General features: G+C 36.8%; 2 protein-coding genes and 1 long non-coding RNA gene across 3 annotated transcripts; 2 read left to right on the top strand and 1 right to left on the bottom strand.

The window, feature by feature from the left end:
- The first annotated feature begins 1,508 nt into the window (after positions 1–1,508).
- Positions 1,509–2,869, top strand: LOC126603457 (F-box/kelch-repeat protein At3g23880-like). The gene is made up of 3 exons (XM_050270310.1): positions 1,509–1,568; positions 1,729–2,724; positions 2,849–2,869. The coding sequence occupies exons 1-3, from the start codon at positions 1,509–1,511 to the stop codon at positions 2,867–2,869; spliced, it is 1,077 nt and encodes a 358-aa protein (XP_050126267.1).
- Positions 2,870–12,493: 9,624 nt separating this feature from the next.
- Positions 12,494–14,761, bottom strand: LOC126613977 (uncharacterized). Its single transcript, XR_007620242.1, has 2 exons — positions 14,626–14,761; positions 12,494–12,616 (listed from the first exon to the last, which is right to left on the bottom strand). It is a non-coding gene; the product is annotated as an uncharacterized LOC126613977 (long non-coding RNA).
- A 1,302-nt stretch (positions 14,762–16,063) lies between these two features.
- LOC126603448 (F-box/kelch-repeat protein At3g23880-like) lies at positions 16,064–17,248 on the top strand. The gene has a single exon (XM_050270301.1). The coding sequence runs from the start codon at positions 16,064–16,066 to the stop codon at positions 17,246–17,248; it is 1,185 nt and encodes a 394-aa protein (XP_050126258.1).
- Positions 17,249–20,518: the final 3,270 nt, after the last annotated feature.

Genomic DNA, 20,518 nt, shown 5'->3' with positions numbered 1-20,518 from the left:
AACCCCAAAATTGCCCTCATTTCCTTGCACTTTCGGAATGCCTCTCACAAAACCTGAACCAGAAAATTTCAATCCCAAATCTCTCTCGTTCTCTCAACAATCTCTCTTATTCAAGTCACGTTCTCCGGCTCGACGTCCTTCCTCAAGTACTCGGACAGCCTGACGGTGGTGGGCATCTCCTTTTGCACCGCCTTCATATGCGAGGCGATCTCATGGGTTCTCATCGACAGCTCTCCAGCTTTCTTCAAAATCCCCTGTTCTCCTCTTTTGAGAAGGTCACCTACCTTGCCGGCAAGTAGTCGATCTTCCTGATCTTGAGCCTTTGGACCAAGCAAAGTTATCCCAGGCCCCTCCTCCATTATCGACCTAGTTTTTGAACCTGCAAACTGACCCGCCAAAGAACCATCCAGCACAGAGGAAATTTTTTTTAGGATTTCAATTGAGAAGGAAAGATATCGCATGAAGATAGGAAGATTAACGGGAAAGAAAATGTGAAATGGGTTGGAGCGGCAGAAAAGACGAGAACGGGAAAGAAAAGAGAGCAATGTGAGAGAAAGAGGGTTTGAGATATGCTTCTAGAAAATGTGGACTGATTTTAATTATGATAATAAAACATAAAAAGATAGGGATTTTAAATAATAAACTAGTTTACTTTTTTTATAAAATAACCATTAGTGTTGGAGATCCTTATGATAAAGAGTAATAGTTGTATAGTAAATAGATATTATAAATGTTGGATTATATGTTGAATGTTATTTTATGATTTTTTTGTTAAACGTTGGATTATATGTTTAAGATAAAGTTTATAAATATTTTTCTTTTAAAAATAAAATATATTTAGTAATTCACTTTTATTTGTTAAGAAAATTAAATTAATGACACATCTAGTATTATATCCTTTTTGGTCATTTTACACAGTTACAACTGTTTTTTATAAAAGTTTACCAAACAGTATAATACTGTTTTTTTTTTCCAAAATCACTTTTACAAAAAAATTTATCAAACACTCTGTTACTTTATTTCACAGCTGCTTATTCTCACAGCACAGCAGAAACAGTTTTTTTTTCAAAACACAGCAATACCAAATCAGCAGTAATAAGAAAGAAGAAGAGGTGGTGTTATTTAGCAGTTAGGCCTTCCAGCTGAGAACTCAGACATAAACTAGTAAAAGCAATAGGACACAAAAGAGACAAAGAAATGAACATTCCGCAGTATCATATATATTGTAATCCTATTTTACTGAGGGAAAAGAGAAGAAGACAACAGGCGACAAGGAGAAGAGATAGAAAGGTTTGAGGAATTCGTGAGTTTTGTGCATTTGTTTATATTAATAAGCGAAAGAGAAACTTGCACACCAAGTAATACATGTTGTACAAGGAAAAATCTTCTATATCTGATATAATTCCTATATATAATATACTAGAATTTAGATAATCATACAGCTGATCTAACATCTTTTCTATAATAATATTAATTTTGAGAATTTTTTATATTTCATAATGCTTGTAATGTGCCTTGACCTCGTGAGGTTGAAGAAAGTTTTCCGTAAGCAATCAAAGTTCCACAACGTATGAAAGTCTAGTGGCTTACTTCTCTCAAAATTTGGAGAAATTTTTCCTTGTGCCGGTAACACAAGTGGTTATTATATAAGTGATGAGAAATTTTAATTTTTATGTTATTATTTTTTAACACAAGAATCTCACCATTTGTATAGACCCCGTGTTCCAGGCACATTTAAAAATCAAGCAAACCGAAACCATAAAAACCCACGCACAAAGGAAGCTTAACACTAAACCTACAAGAATTCTGCAAGTCTCATCCATGGCGGAGTTCCCACCGGAGCTGATCTTTGAAATCCTTTTACGGCTCCCGCCCGAGGGCTTGTTACGATGCTTATGTGTTTCCAAATCTTGGAATGCTACCATCCATGACAAAAACTTTATCAAATCCCATCTCCAGCGCTCCATCCAAACCAATTCTTTTGGCTCTCTTTATGTATATGCAGGTTTTTACCACGACGGGAGGAAGTTGAAGTTCTCTACTATTTACAACGACGGTACTATAGAACAAGCCACGGGAATCGGACAGTCGCCTCTGCAAGACGTAGAAGGCCGGATCCCTTTTCCTTACACGTTGGTCTCATGCAATGGGATAATTTGCATTCGCACCGAGACGGTCGACAAGGTCGAGGAATTTGTTTTGTGGAATCCGTCAATTCAAAAGTTCAAAAAGATACCCTCCCCAACGTTTGAGCAGCCTCCATCGTCAGACATATATTTGCACCGTCGCTATGGATTCGGGTATGATTCAGCAAACGACGACTATAAACTTTTGGGAATTGCAATGTTTTTTGTTAATTGGGACTTGAATATTTCTGTGCACCAATATCAAATTTATAGCCTAAAATCCAACTCATGGAGAAAGATAAAAAACATGCCGCGTGATGAGTTTCAATTCAGTGCGAGTGAGATCGTGTTTTTGAACGGTTGTCTAAGTTGGCAGGCATATAACGTATTAGATAAAAAATTCTATGTTGTCACCTTTGAGCTTGCCAGTGAGAAATATCACTGGTTTCCCAACCCGGTTAATGGGATTGTGTATTTAGAGGTCTTGGGAGACTCTCTATTTATTTTTCGTTTGCGAACCACCATAGATGCTTGGATTATGAAGGAACATGGATCTTGGACCCTGCTTTATTCTATAGAGCAGGCCGCTATGCGTTGGGTTAGTCGGTGGAAACCCGTGCTGCTCTCAAAGAATGGTGAAAGTGTTCTTCTGATGAATGGCTTAGAAAAGTTTGCTTGGTTTGATTTCGTGAAAAATAGTTGGAAAGAAGTTGGAACTGCAGGTCCATACATTCATACCATAGATACCATTTGCATGAGGAGCCTATTGTTGAATAGTAATCTTGTCTTAGGCCCAAGACAAGTGATCCAACCCAAAACCAATGAGAAAATGCTAGAAAACTCTAGCAAAGAAGGTAGAAAGTTGGAAAAGTTAAAGAAAATCTAGAAAAATGGTTTGTATGTAGAAAAGGCTAGAACCATCATAAATGTATAGGTTATTATGTAATGCCCATGTCGGTGGCATGCATAACAAGCTAGAATAATCTAGCAAATGCCTAGGTTGGTGTAGTATGTGCATGTTCATGCACTAGAAAACTCTAGTGATGGCATAGGTCGGCAAACATGCCTATAAATAGGTGTGTGATGCTATGCAACCATGTAACAAAGTGTGAAAGCAATCAATAACTAAGAAGAAGTGAGAGCAAGTAAGAGAGCAATAAGTGTGAGAGTGTTTGAGTGTTTCCTCTTGTACTAAGTTTGTGTGAGAATAAAAATTTTTGTATAACACTTTGAGTGTTCTTTCTCTTGCCTATCAATTCCGCTGCATTTCATTCTTCTTTGTGAGATAAACATCTCCAAAGTAGTGAAGCCTTTTTAAGTCCCAACAAAGTGGTATCAGAGCTATGGCTAGCAACGCTATGGCAGCCTTCCAAGTTCCAGTGCTCGACAACAACAACTTCGATAATTGGAGTATTAAAATGAAGGCCCTTTTGGGAGCACATGATGTATGGGAAGTCGTGGAGAAAGGCTACACTGAGCCAGAAGATGAAGCTACTCTGTCCCAACCCCAGAAGGAGAGTTTGAAAGATTCAAGAAAGAGAGACAAGAAGGCTCTCTACCTCATCTACCAAGCATTAGATGACAATGGCTTTGAGAAAGTCTCGAGTGCAACCTCTGCCAAGCAAGCATGGGAGAAGCTTTAAACCTCTTACAAAGGAGCCGAACAAGTGAAAAAGGTTCGTCTTCAAGTACTAAGAGGTGAGTTCGAATCTCTACAAATGAAAGGGTCTGAATCAATCTCTGATTATTTTTCAAGAGTCTTAGCCGTTTCCAATCAATTAAAAAGAAACGGAGAAAAGTTAGAAGATGTTAGAATTATGGAGAAGATACTACGCTCGTTGGACCCCAAGTTCGAGCACATTGTCGTGACAATTGAAGAAACAAAGAACTTGGAAGAAATTAGTATAGAGCAATTAATGGGTTCGCTACAAGCATATGAAGAGAAACATAAGAAGAGGCAAGGGAATGATGAGCAGCTCCTCAAGACGCATGTCCAGCCAAAGAAGAAAGAAGAAAGCTTGGACAACGAGAGAAGCCAGTACGAAAGAAGTCGTGGTCGAGGTCGTGGACGTGGACATGGACGTGGACGTGGTTGGAACTTCAACAACCATAACAACTACGAAAGAGGAGGAAGCTCAACAAAAGGTCGTGGAAGAGGGCGCTCAAACTTGAGGTATGAAAAATCTCAAGTTCAATGCTACAATTGTCAAAAGTTTGGGCATTATGCTTGGGAATGTAGAGCTCCAAGCAACAGACCTAATGAGAAGGTCAATTATGTGAGAGAAGATAAAGAAGAGAATGGCGTTGTGCTATTAGCATGCCAGAACAATGATGGAGACCAAGACTATACATGGTACCTTGACACCGGCGCTAGCAACCACATGTGCGGAAGAAGAAGTATGTTCGTAGAGCTCAAAGAATCAGTGAGTGGCAACGTTTCTTTTGGAGACGAATCCAAAATACCTGTAAAAGGAAAAGGTAACATCCTTATTCCCTTGAAAAATGGCGGTCACCAATTAATTTCAAATGTCTACTACGTGCCCAATATGAAAAGCAACATTTTGAGTTTGGGTCAACTCTTAGAAAAAGGTTATGATTTTCATACGAAAAATTATATCCTTTTTCTTAGAGATGACAAAGGAAGATTAATTGCCAAGGCGAAAATGTCAAAGAATAGGATGTTTCCCATGAACATTCAAAACGATGTTGCAAAGTGTCTCAAGATATGTTACAAAGACATATCTTGGCTTTGGCATCTTCGTTTTGGGCATCTTAACTTTGGGGGATTGGAGTTATTATCTAAGAAGGAGATGGTGAGAGGCTTACCGTGCATCAGCCACCCTGATCAAGTTTGTGAAGGATGTTTACTTGGGAAACAGTTCAGGAAAAGCTTTCCAAAGGAGTCGACCACAAGAACCCAGAAGCCACTTGAGCTCATTCACACCGATGTGTGCGGCCCAATAAAACCAAACTCTTTGGGTAAAAATAATTATTTCCTTCTCTTTATTGATGATTTTTCAAGGAAAACCTGGGTGTATTTCTTGAAGCAGAAATCAGAAGTCTTTGGAGCATTCAAGAAGTTCAAAGCCGTTGTAGAAAAAGAAAGTGGTTGCAAGATCAAAGCCATGAGATCTGATCGAGGAGAAGAATTCACTTCGAAGGAATTTCAAGAGTTTTGTGAAGCAAATGGAATTCGTCGACCTTTGACAGTTCCAAGATCCCCTCAACAAAATGGTGTGGCGGAAAGAAAAAATCGAACTATCCTCGACATGGCTCGAAGTATGCTCAAAAGTAAGAGATTACCTAAAGAGTTATGGGCAGAAGCTGTAGCATGTGCTGTCTACCTATCCAATCGGTCTCCAACAAGAAGTGTGTGGGGAAAGACTCCACAAGAAGCATGGAGTGGAAGAAAGCCAGGTATCTCCCATCTAAGAGTTTTTGGAAGCATAGCCCATGTACATGTACCAGACGAGAAGAGAACCAAACTCGACGACAAAAGTGAGAAGTTCATCTTCATCGGCTATGACTCAAATTCAAAAGGCTACAAGTTGTATAATCCAAACAATGGGAAGACGGTGATCAGTCGAGACGTGACGTTCGACGAAGAAGGAGAATGGGATTTTGGCTCTCATGCAAGTGATCTCAGCTTCTTTCCTCAATTTGAAGAAGAGAATGAACAAGGGACGATGGAGCAAGCAAGAGAGGTTCAACAAGAATCCACTACTCCACCTGCTTCACCAACATCAACCAATCATGGTAATTCACCAGCATCAGCATCATCAAGTGGGAGTCTAAATGAAAGAGAAGTACCACGCACAAGAAGTCTACGAGATCTTTATGAGGTAGCTGAAAGACTCGATAATCCTACACTTTTCTGTCTCTTTGCTGATTGTGAACCAGTTGACTTCCAAGAAGCAGTGCAAGATACTAAGTGGAGGAAAGCAATGGATGAAGAAATTGAAGCAATCCAGAAGAATGATACATGGGAACTCGCTATTCTTCCGAAAGGACACAAAGCCATCGGAGTCAAGTGGGTGTACAAGACAAAGAAAAATGCCAATGGAGAGGTCGAAAGATACAAGGCGAGATTAGTGGCGAAGGGCTATAGTCAAAGAGCCGGAATCGACTATGATGAGGTATTTGCACCTGTTGCTCGGTTGGAAACTATACGATTACTAATTTCGTTGGCAGCTCAAAACAAATGGAAGATTCAACAAATGGATGTGAAGTCCGCTTTCCTAAATGGAGTCCTTGAAGAAGAAGTCTACATTCAGCAACCATCAGGCTATGAAATCAAAGGGCATGAAGATAAAGTTTTGAAGTTGAAGAAAGCCCTCTATGGGTTAAAACAAGCGCCACGAGCATGGAATAGTCGCATTGACAAGTACTTCCATGAGAACAACTTCACCAAGTGCCCTCATGAACATGCTCTCTACGTCAAAGTCAAAGATGGAGATATTTTGATTGTGTGCTTATATGTGGATGATCTAATCTTCACCGGAAGTAATCCAAGCATGTTTGAAGAGTTCAAGAGAGTGATGACCAAAGAATTCGAGATGACGGACATCGGGTTGATGGCATACTACCTAGGCATTGAAGTCAAGCAGAATGAAGAAGGTATTTTCATCTCCCAAGAAAGCTACACAAAGGAGATACTGAAAAAGTTCAAAATGGACGATTGCAAGCCCATAAGCACGCCAGTGGAGTGCGGAGTCAAACTAACCAAGCATGACGAAGGAGAAAGTGTAGATCCAACATTTTTCAAGAGTTTAGTTGGAAGCTTGCGTTACTTGACTTGCACAAGACCAGATATTCTCTATGCCGTCGGATTAGTCAGTCGCTACATGGAGAATCCCACAACTACACATTTGAAGACAGTCAAAAGAATTCTTCGATACCTTAAAGGTACTGTTAACTTTGGCTTGCTCTATTCAAGTTCTAGTAACTACAAACTTGCTGGATATAGAGACAGTGATTGGGCAGGAGATTCCGATGATAGAAAAAGCGCTACTGGATTTGTATTCTTCATGGGAGACACTGCATTCACATGGATGTCAAAGAAGCAACCGATTGTCACTCTCTCTACCTGCGAAGCTGAATACGTAACTGTTACCGCATGCGTCTGCCATGCAATTTGGCTAAGAAACTTGCTAAAAGAATTAAGCATGCCACAAGAAGAACCAACAGAGATCTATGTCGACAACAAGTCTGCAATAGCCCTAGCAAAGAATCCAGTATTCCATGACAGGAGCAAGCACATAGATACTCGTTATCACTACATAAGAGAGTGCATTGCAAGAAAGGATGTGCAAGTGGAATACGTGAAGTCACAAGACCAAGTCGCCGACATATTTACCAAACCACTTAGGCAAGAAGACTTTGTCAGACTGAGAAACTCAATCGGCGTCACAAGACAAGATTAAGGGGGGATGTTGAATAGTAATCTTGTCTTAGGCCCAAGACAAGTGATCCAACCCAAAACCAATGAGAAAATGCTAGAAAACTCTAGCAAAGAAGGTAGAAAGTTGGAAAAGTTAAAGAAAATCTAGAAAAATGGTTTGTATGTAGAAAAGGCTAGAACCATCATAAATGTATAGGTTATTATGTAATGCCCATGTCGGTGGCATGCATAACAAGCTAGAATAATCTAGCAAATGCCTAGGTTGGTGTAGTATGTGCATGTTCATGCACTAGAAAACTCTAGTGATGGCATAGGTCGGCAAACATGCCTATAAATAGGTGTGTGATGCTATGCAACCATGTAACAAAGTGTGAAAGCAATCAATAACTAAGAAGAAGTGAGAGCAAGTAAGAGAGCAATAAGTGTGAGAGTGTTTGAGTGTTTCCTCTTGTACTAAGTTTGTGTGAGAATAAAAATTTTTGTATAACACTTTGAGTGTTCTTTCTCTTGCCTATCAATTCCGCTGCATTTCATTCTTCTTTGTGAGATAAACATCTCCAAAGTAGTGAAGCCTTTTTAAGTCCCAACACCTATGTCTTCTTGATGGCGACCCAATTATTGTTGAGAGCAGCAAGTCCCTCTCCCTCTAAGAGGGGGAAAACTTCAAGAAGGGATACTTGATCCAGTAGTCAGAGCAACTGAAGATGATCAGAATAATTACAAGAAAAGTCGTTAATTGGCACAAGAAGGGTACGTATTTTTCTGGTTCAACTTGCATGCGAACAAATCTCAGTAATCAATTGTTTTCTGTTAATTCAAGGCAAAATTATGTATTATTTATTTCGTAAACATGTGTTCAACTCATATCCTTACTGGTCTTCTGGTTTTTTTAACTGTTACGTGCAAAACATACAATGAAGCTGATGGTTGTGCTGAGAAATTCAACCGAATGACATGTATATATGTCGTTTCAACTTTCAACTTGGTTGCATAGTGGCCAAAGGAAAGAGTTTCGGGTTGTTTTCGCATTGCTAAAAGTACTGAATTGATGATCTGCTTCTACTTTCCTGCACCTACAAATATTATCCCATCTTCTTTAGTTAGTAACTAGCAAAAATGCCCACGCATTGCTGAGGGACTTGAATGCACCAACCTTAACCACATGAATAAGACATTTAACATGAAAAAAAAAGATTCAACAAAATCATGAACGAACAAAAGGGATAGATGAGTGAAAGGTGTCGGTAAGATAAGCAGTTCAGTTTTTATATACATTCAACCGAGCTGATTACAAAAGATACAATTGCAAAAAATGCTTTGTTTCCCGAGAAACATAAGCAACATGCATTTAACACTTATATTGCCCTTCAAGTTAAGATGGCAAAATATATGTCATGCAGGCCAGACACGTGTTTTAACCGCTAAACAACAAAGCCATAAACATGTGTTGTTCTTGTTTCAACAACTAATCTTTCAAGCACTAATGTATTGATTAATGTATAATATCTGAGATCCTATTTGTTTTTTATTGACTGATGTTTCAACATCATCCACCTAATTCATATCACACATCCATAGATACCTGAGAACGCTTATTCCCACCACCATTGCGTTGTTACTTTAGTATGTTTTTTCACTGAGAAGAAAAGGAAAGAGCATCACGAAAAACACTAACAATTTCAACTCTATAATTTCAACTCTAAAACGTCACCTTATTCCTATAACCCACCTCAATCAACAACAAAAGAAGAAAAATAATTGATCCCTTCAAAGATGCTTTCATAAGCTAAAAGATGTCCTACCCACCCAAACGAAAGTCGGATGTTATTTTCAGTCCCATGTGATATCGGCACAATGGAGGGCGACTCTGGTAAATTCAGATCACAAATAACTCCAAGAACTCAGTTAACCACATCATCCCCACCAACAATCTGAGAAGAAATATATGTTAGAAAGACAGCTACAGCACAACCCAAAGATTAATTTCTTTCCTAGGTCTTTGCTGTGCTGGAAGAGGACTTTGATTCTAAGAGACCAATAAAGATAGAGGATCCTGAAGGCGTGCTAAAGGAGGTTTATGGTACTCTACGTAAGAGTGAAAAATATGAGTTTGCTGATGATATTCATAAGAGGATGAGAATTATAGTGAGTAACATGTTAAATTTATCCCATATAGCCAATTGTTCAAGACTTTTTCTTATTATTATTATTTTTTTGTTTTTGGATTTGTATTTATAATTTCAACAATATCTGACTTTAATTAATCTTTGGATTTGTATTTATAAATTTAACATGTTACTCACTATAATTCTCATCCTCTTATGAATATCATCAGCAAACTCATATTTTTCACTCTTACATAGAGTACCATAAGGGGTAATCTTATATAAAAGAACTTGAAACAAATTCAAGGTACAGCAGCATCAAATACTAAGCATTAGTCTACTCCACGAAATTCAATATTATATGTATGTAACACTATCACAATAAGGGAGTTAAACTGAACAATTAAATACAAAAATTCACCCATATATATACAAAACCCATCAACGAAAAAGAGGGGTTTAGAAGAATACTCAATCTCACGAATCTGCTCCTCAGCTTCACAGACGCGAAGATGCCTTCAAAATAGACCCAAATCCTAGACTCAGACACAGAGAGAGAAATATTTAGAAAATTTTTAGGGATGACGACCCTCACAAAAAGAGAACATCGTTTGACGGTGAGAGAGCACAAAGCAAAACGAAAACGAAAGTTAAAACAAAGGAAGATGCAGTCAAACGAAGCAGGAAGCAACAGAGCAAATTTCTGAAAGAACACGAACCCATCACTGATATTAAAATTATCATATGAATCAGTAAGATCACTTTCTAAAATGCAATAAATAACTTGGGGAAATTTAAACCTTATGGGACAATCCAATTCTAGTAACTCAACTTAGCAACGTGGTTGGAACGTTCACCACCCCCTACACTCTAGTTATGTATAAATTCAAAACTGAGCATGTTTGAATTAAGGGTGCTAAGAAAATCCTAAACCTTTTATACACATCTTTGCTTAAATATCGGGGCTTGTAAGGTTTGACATAAATAGCTTGTAATGTTTGACATAAATAGCTCAGCCTAAAGCACACATTGACAACCAAATTACACAATCTTTTCTCCTTTTTTCATCTTTTCACAACTACACGTCTTTTGCCAGAGTTAATGCATTGCATCGCCATTGAATAATATGCTACAAACTAATTAGGCAAATGGGTCGCTGAAATTCACTGCAAAAATGCACCGCAGAATTATTAATTCCAACAAAATTGATAGAACCAAGTGGAAGTTTGTAAGACCCATTTGCAGGAAGGAAATGGGTGCTCTGTAGAAATTGAAAAGATGGAAAATTGATAGTTCATGATTTTGGTAGTCCAGATTAGATTAGCTTTAGACTCTACCAGTTTATTGCTTGTCTTTTATTCATAATTCATGTCCTAATTTATCTGTTTAGGTTTTAGTTTTTGCCTTTGGGAAAACCCAAAATCTCTACCTCAAACGCCCATCTGCAACCACACTCCTTACACCCCCTGTCTCTTTCCCCAACCCCTCATTCACCAAATGACACACCCAGACCTCTCTCCCCACAAATAAGGAGCAACCAAATTCAACTCCAATATAATAAAACTTAAACAAAATACCCGCTTTCACTCACTCCAATCCTCTAAGAACCCATAATTTTTTTTTCAATCAGAAAAAGTAAAAATTAAGCATTGACTTAAATCCTGATAAAATGATTAAGTAATCAGCAACACCTGGTTCCAAATTTTACAAATTCACCAACAGTACACTCCAACAAATCCCCAAACAGCTCAGAAATAGTGAAATTTGATTTGATTCAATTCAATTCAACTCCATTTGATTCGATTCAATTAATTTCAATTCAGTTAGTTCAATTCAACAATTATAATCATTATTATTATATTGGAACTAAATTGATTGATAGGACACCTTTAAAATCATAAATCTGATAAGCAATCTTACAATTAACGCAGATTATGTTCATATCAAAATCCATACAGAAATACAAATTCGGAAACAGAGTGTAAATTCCATCAAACACGAAGAGAGAGAGAGAGAGAGAGACAGAGAGAGAGAGAGAGACAGAGAGAGAGAGTACATGTTGTTGCTTGGCAACCTGATCTCTTAGCTTCCTGATTGCCTCCATTGCAGCTCAGCTGTAGGTAGTCTCGATTTTTCAAAGTTGTGCTTCAAGCCTTAATCTAGACTCTAGAGGCTGAGTGGGTTTATAAAAAATAATAATTTAATAAGAAATTAACACTGAAAATAAATCAAGAATCCAAAAAAAAAATGAAAATTTCATACCTCTAAGTTTCTGGGTTTTACTGTGGAATCCAATTGAGAACCACTAAAAAACACGGAAAACTGACCATAACACGTTAGACAACGCAAGCAAAAAAGGGATTTCAGTGGAATTGAAAAAGGCAGAAATTAACAACGAAAACCCATTTAATCATACAACCAAAACCCAATACCCATGTAATCATACACCAACGAAAAATCTAAACACAGAGTCACAAATAAACGTACTGAAAACCCACAAAAAGAACCCAAAAAAAGAAGAAGGAAACTGACCTTAAAACAAAGAACAATACACATAACAGAGAGATGCATCCCCAACAGTAGAGAATCGAATTAAAATTTGAACTTTCCATCACTGTCTCCCTTCCACTCACCCATGCCAGGATCGGCATGGCCTTACCTGTGCCCAAGAAAGAACCAACTGACAGGGAAAGAACCCAGGGAAATTTGAAAATATAACCATTAGTTCGATAGGCGTCTATCTCCCAGTATTCAATAATCTATAATCCGAAGTCAAAAGCACTTCAATCTTCAGACTCTGGCAAACTTTATATATTCTGTACTCTCAAGACACGACTCAGAATTTGACACACAAATCATTTGAGAAACAAAGTGGGGAAACCCTATTTCTCAAGAGTAAAAATTAACTCTAATTTTTTATATTTAATACCAATGGTTTCATGGGTTTATATAGAATCCAACTTCTACTTATTAAAGAGATGTAACTTTTCATCTATAAGTATACATCACTTATCAAGTATCACCTAAACAACATAACCTTTCTAAGAAATTGGTTAACACTATTTTTCATTCAATTATTAAAATTATATATTACAATATTTTATACTATAATATATAATTTCCAACAATCCCCCACATGAATGAAAAATCAAGAAGAATTTGAGAGTACAGGCGGACAAGAGATGCATCGAGAGAGGTGTCTTTTGGACTTGAACCTACCTTAGTGAATACTTATCAGATTTACTTGGTGACGCAATGAATATAGAATCTTGAACTGTTCACCGCAGCAATAAACTAAGACAATAAGCAACACACATCACTAATCCTAATATATTACGGTTCATACGGTTGTGTTTATTTTGGTCCTGAACAAATCCTGGATTCATGAGAGCTTTAGAGAATTTAGTCATCTCATACTCATAGAAGCGACCCACTTCTACTCTCACATAGGTGACCAATGATTAAGAATAGTCTGCTATATTCCTTTTATTTATAAGATATCACTGTCATTAAGTATAAATATACAACCTAAAACGTCTGCAGACAACACACTTCTTCCACCATAGGAATGAGGTATATAGTGTGTTAACTTCTTTGAATCATGCCCAACCAGTTTACCTATTGAACTTAGACCATGGGACCTCCAATCAACTTACTCTCTAGTCAAACCTTTAATAATTGGATCCACTACTAGGTTGACTATATCTTTAATGGTGTGCACAATCCATCTTATGAAATTATATTTCATACGAGAGTAGTTGACTTACAATGTTAAGTCCTCAACCATACATGTTGGGACTTTATTAGTTAGTAATTTGCTAATACTTGGGCATACGCCCCCACATTTAAGGTAGTTGTAAGAAGGTCTCTAACCTTGTCATACCTTAAACAATTACTCATTACAGGAGATGACATCTTAAATGTCGTTCAATTAGCAAATTACTTTTAACCAACCCCCACAATTCTTTCATAATTGTAGTTTCTTGTAATGCTATCATTAAATCGATCACATTTTCCACTTTAATAAGTAATGAACAACTAAGATAGACTTTATCTATCTTTTTAGGCATTCATGCCTCACTAAGCTGTTACAGGAAAAGCTTTTAAAGGCTTTCACACTTTATCATCTGAGTTTTTAAATTATCAAGGGACTAGAATCCCCGCCAAAGAATGTTAATCTTAAATTTCATTTGACTCTTCCTCGCTATGACTAGTAACAAGAGAAAGCAAAACTCTTATCATTGCAAGGTATTCCCAAACTTCCAATGTCTAATTCTTCTCAAGGGAATTGGCTTTGGTTTCTTACATGACTAACATGAAAATATCCAAGCCCACGCTTGCTTATTATAAAGCCATATTGGGTCTAATGCATTCTGCAAAATGCTCCCACATTTTTGGTGTCTTATTGTTCTCAAAGGACTTGGCTTTTAGTCTGGACCATTCCCGATTTATGGCAAACCCAGTTTTGTGGTTTCCATTAGACATAGTTTCCATTTATACGGAACTATCCTGTAAAACTCAAAGGACATATTAACTCACTTAAAACTTTGAGATAATTCACTATGGCCTTGAAGCCTTCACACATCTGCCTAATAAGGATCTAAAGATATATAATTGATGTTGTGAATTTCTTTATGATTATTATCATTGGAATTCTTTTATATTTTTCATATTTTCTAATATTGCTCTAACAATCTAAAGATATAATTTCGCTCATACTCTTGTGATTGTAGTTCGATAGGCGTCTATCTCCCAGGATTCAATAATCTATAATCCGAAGTCAAAAACACTTCAATCTTCGGACTCTGGCAAACTTTATATATTCTGTACTCTCAAGACACGACTCAGAATTTGACACACAAATCATTTGAGAAACAAAGTGGGGAAACCCTATTTCTCAAGAGTAAAAATTAACTCTAATTTTCTATATTTAATACCAATAATTTCATGGGTTTATATAGAATTCAACTTCTACTTATTAAAGAGATGTAACTTTTCATCTATAAGTATACATCACTTATCAAGTATCACCTAAACAACATAACATTTCTAAGAAATTGGTTAACACTATTTTTCATTCAATTATTAAAATTATATATTACAATATTTTATACTATAATATATAATTTCCAACACCGTGTCTGTGCATCGTAGCTGCCCCCTCCTACTTTAGAATATATAATATTCATGAAGCTATAACACAGCGCCTTTAATTGAATTCGCAAGGAATGGTCTGCAAGCTTGAACCTCAAACACACCAAATTCGGCCCCAACATACGCTTGTTTCAAATTTTCTTTTGAGTGTTTGCATCAAGATATTTCTTGTTTCGAGCAGCATTAGATCTTCCAAAGGGAACTCAGTTCTTTTACCCAAATTATTAGGTGTAAAAAATAATATGACGAACAAGATCGTCTGCGCATATCTCGTTTCATGAGTTTGGCTTGAAACACGAGCCTCTGATGAATTTTCGAAGCACAGACCTTCAAACTCACGGCGCCACTCCTCATCTCTTTATCTATCTGTGCATTTCTCTTTCTAAATCCCTTTAGACAAGAACGAACTCATCACTCTTCGCTTGCATGAAAAATCATACTGAATGCATTTGAGGGCTATCAATTATTAATGTAAACTAACATCTCTATTTCCCTTGGATTATCTATCTTTACCGTATGAGTACTTAGTGAAAAAAGCTTGTTAAAACCCAAATTAACGAAAGAGAAATCCAGAGCCTAGCACATGTGATCGAAGATTTAGAGTAAAAAGAAACAAGAAGAGGTGGTGTTATTTAGCAGTTAGGCCTTCCAGCTGAGAACTCAGACATAAACTTGTAAAAGCAATAGGACACAGAAGAGACAAAGAAATGAACATTCCGCAGTATCATATATATTGTAATCCTATTTTACTGAGGGAAAAGAGAAGAAGACAACAGGCAACAAGGAGAAGAGATAGAAAGGTTTGAGGAATTCGTGAGTTTTGTGCCTTTGTTTATATTAATAAGCGAAAGAGAAATTTGCACACCAAGTAATAAATGTTGTACAAGGAAAAATCTTCTATATCTGATAGGATTCCTATATATAATATACTAGAATTTAGATAATCACAACATATTTTCTATAATAATATTAATTTTGAGAATTTTTTATATTTCATAATGTTTGTAATGTGCTTTGACCTCGTGAGGTTGAAGAAAGGTTTCCGTAAGCAATCAAAGTTCCACAACGTATGAAAGTCTAGTGGCTTACTTCTCTCAAAATTTGGAGAAATTTTTCTTTGTGCCGGTAACACAAGTGGTTATTATATAAGTAGTGAGAAATTTTATTTTTTATGTTATTATTTTTTAACATAATAATCTTACCAGTTGTATAGACCCGTGTTCCACGCACAAAGGAAGCTTAACACTAAACCTACAAGAATTCTGCAAGTCTCAACCATGGCGGAGTTCCCACCGGAGCTGATCTTTGAAATCCTTTTACGGCTCCCGCCCGAGGACTTGTTACGATGCTTGTGTGTTTCCAAATCTTGGAATGCCACCATCCATGACAAAAAATTTATCAAATCCCATCAACGCTCCATCCAAACCAATTCTTTTGGCTCTCTTTTAGTAACTGCAGGTAAGTCCCACGACGGGAGGAAGTTGAAGTTCTCTAATATTTACAACGATGGTACTATAGAACGAGCCACGGGAATCGGACAGTCGCCTCTGCTAGACGTAGAAGGCTGGACTCGTTTTCCTTACACGTTGGTCTCATGCAATGGGATAATTTGCATTCGCACCGAGACGGTCGACAAGGTCGAGGAATTTGTTTTGTGGAATCCGTCAATTCAAAAGTTCAAAAAGATACCCTCCCCAACGTTTGAGCAGCCTCCATCGTCAGATTCATATTTGCACCGTTCCTATGGATTCGGGTATGATTCAGCAAACGACGACTATAAAATTTTGGGAATTGCAAGGCATTTTGTTAAAGGGGACTTGAATATTGCTGTGCACCAATATCAAATTTATAGCCTAAAATCCAACTCATGGAGAAAGATTAAAAACATGCCGCGCGATGAGTTTCAATTAGGTATGAGTGATATCGTGTTTTCGAACGGTTCTTTAAGTTGGCAGGCATATAACGTATTAGATGAAAAATTCTATGTTGTCACCTTTGAGCTTGCCAGTGAGAAATATCACTGGTTTCCCAACCCGGTTGATAGGGATGGTGATATTTGGCTTGTAGAGGTCTTGGGAGACTCGCTATGTGTTGTTCGTCGGTGCATCAGAGAAGCTTGGATTATGAAGGAACATGGATCTTGGACCCTGCTTTATTCGATTGGGTGGGTCGATGAGTTTCGTCGTGGTTATTGGAAACCTGTGATGCTCTCAAAGAATGGTGAAAGTGTTCTTGTGCAGATAGACTCTAGAAAGTTTGTTTGGCTTGATTTAGAGAAAAAAAGTTGGAAAGAAGTTGAAATTGGTGGTCTACACGACGATGGTTTCAAAGCAACCATTTGCAAGCGGAGCCTTTGCCTTCTTGATGGCGACCCTGTTATTGTTGAGAGGATCAAGAATCCCTTCCCGAGGTTTTCTCCTCCACTACTAGATCAAGAATCCCTTCTCGCCAATACTGAGTGACACTACAATTCACTCAAAACTCGCAACGTGGCAAGTTTAAATATAGTCTTTTATCATTTTTTTTTATACATCACATTCTCATAATTAATTTTATACTAATTAATATCCATCATAAAATCAATTTAATTTCTTGTTATCCCTTTTTTTCTTCCCAAGTGTTCCCTCCAATTTATATTTTTATGTAGTACTCTTCATTTTATTCCCTCCCTGAATTGACTGGGGCTTTTTGGGGCTTTTCAATTTTATACTAATTAATATCCATCATAAAATCAATTGGGGCTTTTTGGTTCTTTAAACAGTACTGAATTGATGATCTGCTTCTAGTTTCTTGCACCTAATAGTAATATCCCATGTTCTTTAGTTGGTAACTAGAAAATGTGCCCGCGCTTTGCTGCGGGCGTTGAATGTATTAGTCGCAACAGGTATTAATAGTTTCCACACAAAGCAACTAAAAAGACGTAGTACCTAAGAACCAATGAAGTCAATCTTTGCTTGCTATATATAAATATGCATAATTCATTTGAGATTGTATTGTGTCACCAATATCATAGTTTCAAGTAATCAACCTACTACACAGAAAATGGAAAGTAAAAAAGTAGAAGACATAATACTTGATAGTAAGTTTCTGGAAAACCCCATCAATAAAATTGGCCGCAATAGCAAGGGATCAAGCACATAAGACCGAGGCTGATGAAACACAGAAATCTCTCACCTGCCATCCAAAGGGTAGACAAATATGTATCCATCTTTCTTGTTCGTGACAGGGAGAAATCTTTTTTAATTTTCTGCAGCAACTGAACCATATCAAAAGTGTTCTTTTAGGATATCGATCAATATTGATCAAAGGAAAGCAAGTCACTTCACGTTACGCACATTGTTGCTACTTAAAACATTGTCTAGGATTCAGTGTGACATCCAGAAAACTTAGTACTACAATGCTAAACTTAAAAGGAAAAGTACATAAGAATTGAAACCATTATAGTTCCTCGCATAATACTGAATGTCAGTTAGAAGAGCCCAAGAAGCAATTGTTCTTGCTGCTAACAATCGGTGGCCCCCAGATCTATTTGCCAAAGATAGACACCAAAATAGATGGAAACTCAAAAGTGAAAATTGATGGGGCCACCCAGTTGTCATTCTAGAGGCGGTCTAGCGGCTCACCACTAATTAACATTGCCAACATTCATTTATTTTTGTATTTCATTTTGTTACGTTTCCGACGTGGGATTTTAACATTCTCCAGACCAATAGCATCAATGAACACAATACCACAAACCCAAAACTGTACATTAAAAGAACAAAAATTGATGACTGATTACAAATTTACATGAGGGCGTAAAAACTAACAATGCAGGTTGATTTCCACTTTGTTAGTATCATAAATATTCTCATTAGACACTTGTGTACCACTTAAAGCAGGAATTAATGTCTTTCTTGTATCACCCGCTCTGTTGCTAGTCCTAGTTTTTTTGCGCATTGCAGTTGCAAATTAACATTGCCAAGCAATAAACTGATAAAAGGAAGGGCGAAAATACAACCAAGCCACCTATAGACCAACCAAGCAAAACCAAATGCAAACAAATATACAAATAAGCAAACTTCAAAAGATACAATAGCAAAAAACCAAACACATACAACCACAATCTAAGAATATTTTAATGACAGAAAAGAAAACTGACCTTTTGCGTGGAGGCAATGAGAAAATATAGAGAAGCAAACCACCTATTTGAAAAGGTAAAAACAAAGGACTAAAATCAAACAATGATATATCAGTCTCCAAAATACGTATACAATATCTTTCAAATTTGATGACAAATTTACATGCAATAAGTCACATTATCCTTCCTTCAACTAATGTACATCCTATATTAGACCACACAACACATGCACTCTAATCACTTCATTGGTGCTCTACCTCATTTGCAAATGTAGTTTTATCTCCACTGAGTTTCTACATGCATGGGAACATATGTTTTTCTTACTAATTTGATTAGATTATAAACTGTTTCAACTAATTCTTGGAATATCATATCTGTAATATCAAACTATAACAGTTGGATTTTACTGGTAAGTAAAACAATTGTATAATGAACAAACAGTGAATGAAGAAAGCCAAATAATGACAATGAAAAGAAGAGAATTCAAACATATTGATAATATTAGTTTCAGATTTTGAGAACAGATTTATTCCATTACCTTCTACCCTCCATCTCCCTTTGAGCAACAGAGTAGTCATTAAATTTCATCTTATGGCGTGTGTGCTGTGAGGTTGGTGAAACCATGTGACCCTAATTTATTTTCTTTTCTTTTTTTTTTTGAAAAAATTATACAAATGGTACAGTTTCAACTGTACACGTTTAACCTCGGTGTTTTTCAATTTCAGTTTTACTTCTACCATCCATTAATTTTCCTTTCCAAAATGATTTGAAAAATAAATCTATAGCTACTAACGGTCTATATGCTTGATGCTGTCAGACCCTGCAATCTAAAAATTTATGTAAATGCAGAGGTTTGGCTGAAGGAGAAGGCATCGAAGAAATCCAGAAATCCTTCCATGGCAAACTTAGTTGTACACCCATGGCATGTGTGTTGTATGCTAGATGCCCTCTCTTTTAACAAAACACAATAGCGTATGCAAATGCGCAGAGGACTTCAACATGTTTCATTTAAAATAAATTTACATTTTGTAGCAAATGCATATGGCGAAATAGTCCATAAGTAATCATACTGGCAACCATATACAACAGTTCAAAAACTTCAATGGAAATATAAATTGCAGAAAAAAAAATCTTGAATTTCCAAACCCACAAAATAAAAAATTCAACCAGATTATGTGTAAGAAGAAATACCAAGAACTGAGAGCTGCAGGCTACCAAAATGCTCATGATCTTGTTTGTGCTGATGAACTAAAAAACTTGAAATCGAATTTACATAGGTAGAAGTTGAGATTCCAATATGAGACAAAACAATCCAAATGAAGATAAGGCGCCTAATATGAAATCAGGGCTCGAAAATAAAATTAAAATTTTTGGGGCAGGTAAAAAACTAATCATTGATTAATTAAGACAAATGACTGAAATTGTCAACTTTTCAAATTACGTATCCTTAGTAAAAAAAAGCGCACACAACTTAAAAGGCTCATTATTTGTTCTGAAGCTAATGCCTGGAACAAACTTCAGCCAAACTGGAAACCCCCTAAAGAAAATAGAAACATTCAAAAAGAAATTCATTGACGAAACAAAAAACTGCCGAGGAAAATGATCATTCCCA

This window comes from Malus sylvestris, chromosome 2, assembly GCF_916048215.2.
Source record: "Malus sylvestris chromosome 2, drMalSylv7.2, whole genome shotgun sequence".
In the NCBI taxonomy this organism is placed as follows: domain Eukaryota; kingdom Viridiplantae; phylum Streptophyta; class Magnoliopsida; order Rosales; family Rosaceae; genus Malus; species Malus sylvestris.
The sequence above is the reverse complement of the archived record's forward strand: the minus strand, read 5'-3'. Positions and strand labels throughout refer to the sequence as shown.

What these genes read in the sequence shown, in the direction of transcription:
- LOC126603457 (XM_050270310.1), top strand. Translation starts at nt 1,509, where the DNA reads ATGTGCCTTGACCTCGTGAGGTTGAAGAAAGTTTTCCGTAAGCAATCA. An exon ending in AGCAATCAAAGTTCCACAAC is followed by an intron (nt 1,569 to 1,728) that starts GTATGAAAGTCT and finishes CCCGTGTTCCAG; the next exon opens with GCACATTTAAAAATCAAGCA. An exon ending in AGCAGGCCGCTATGCGTTGG is followed by an intron (nt 2,725 to 2,848) that starts GTTAGTCGGTGG and finishes TTGGAACTGCAG; the next exon opens with GTCCATACATTCATACCATA.
- LOC126603448 (XM_050270301.1), top strand. Translation starts at nt 16,064, where the DNA reads ATGGCGGAGTTCCCACCGGAGCTGATCTTTGAAATCCTTTTACGGCTC.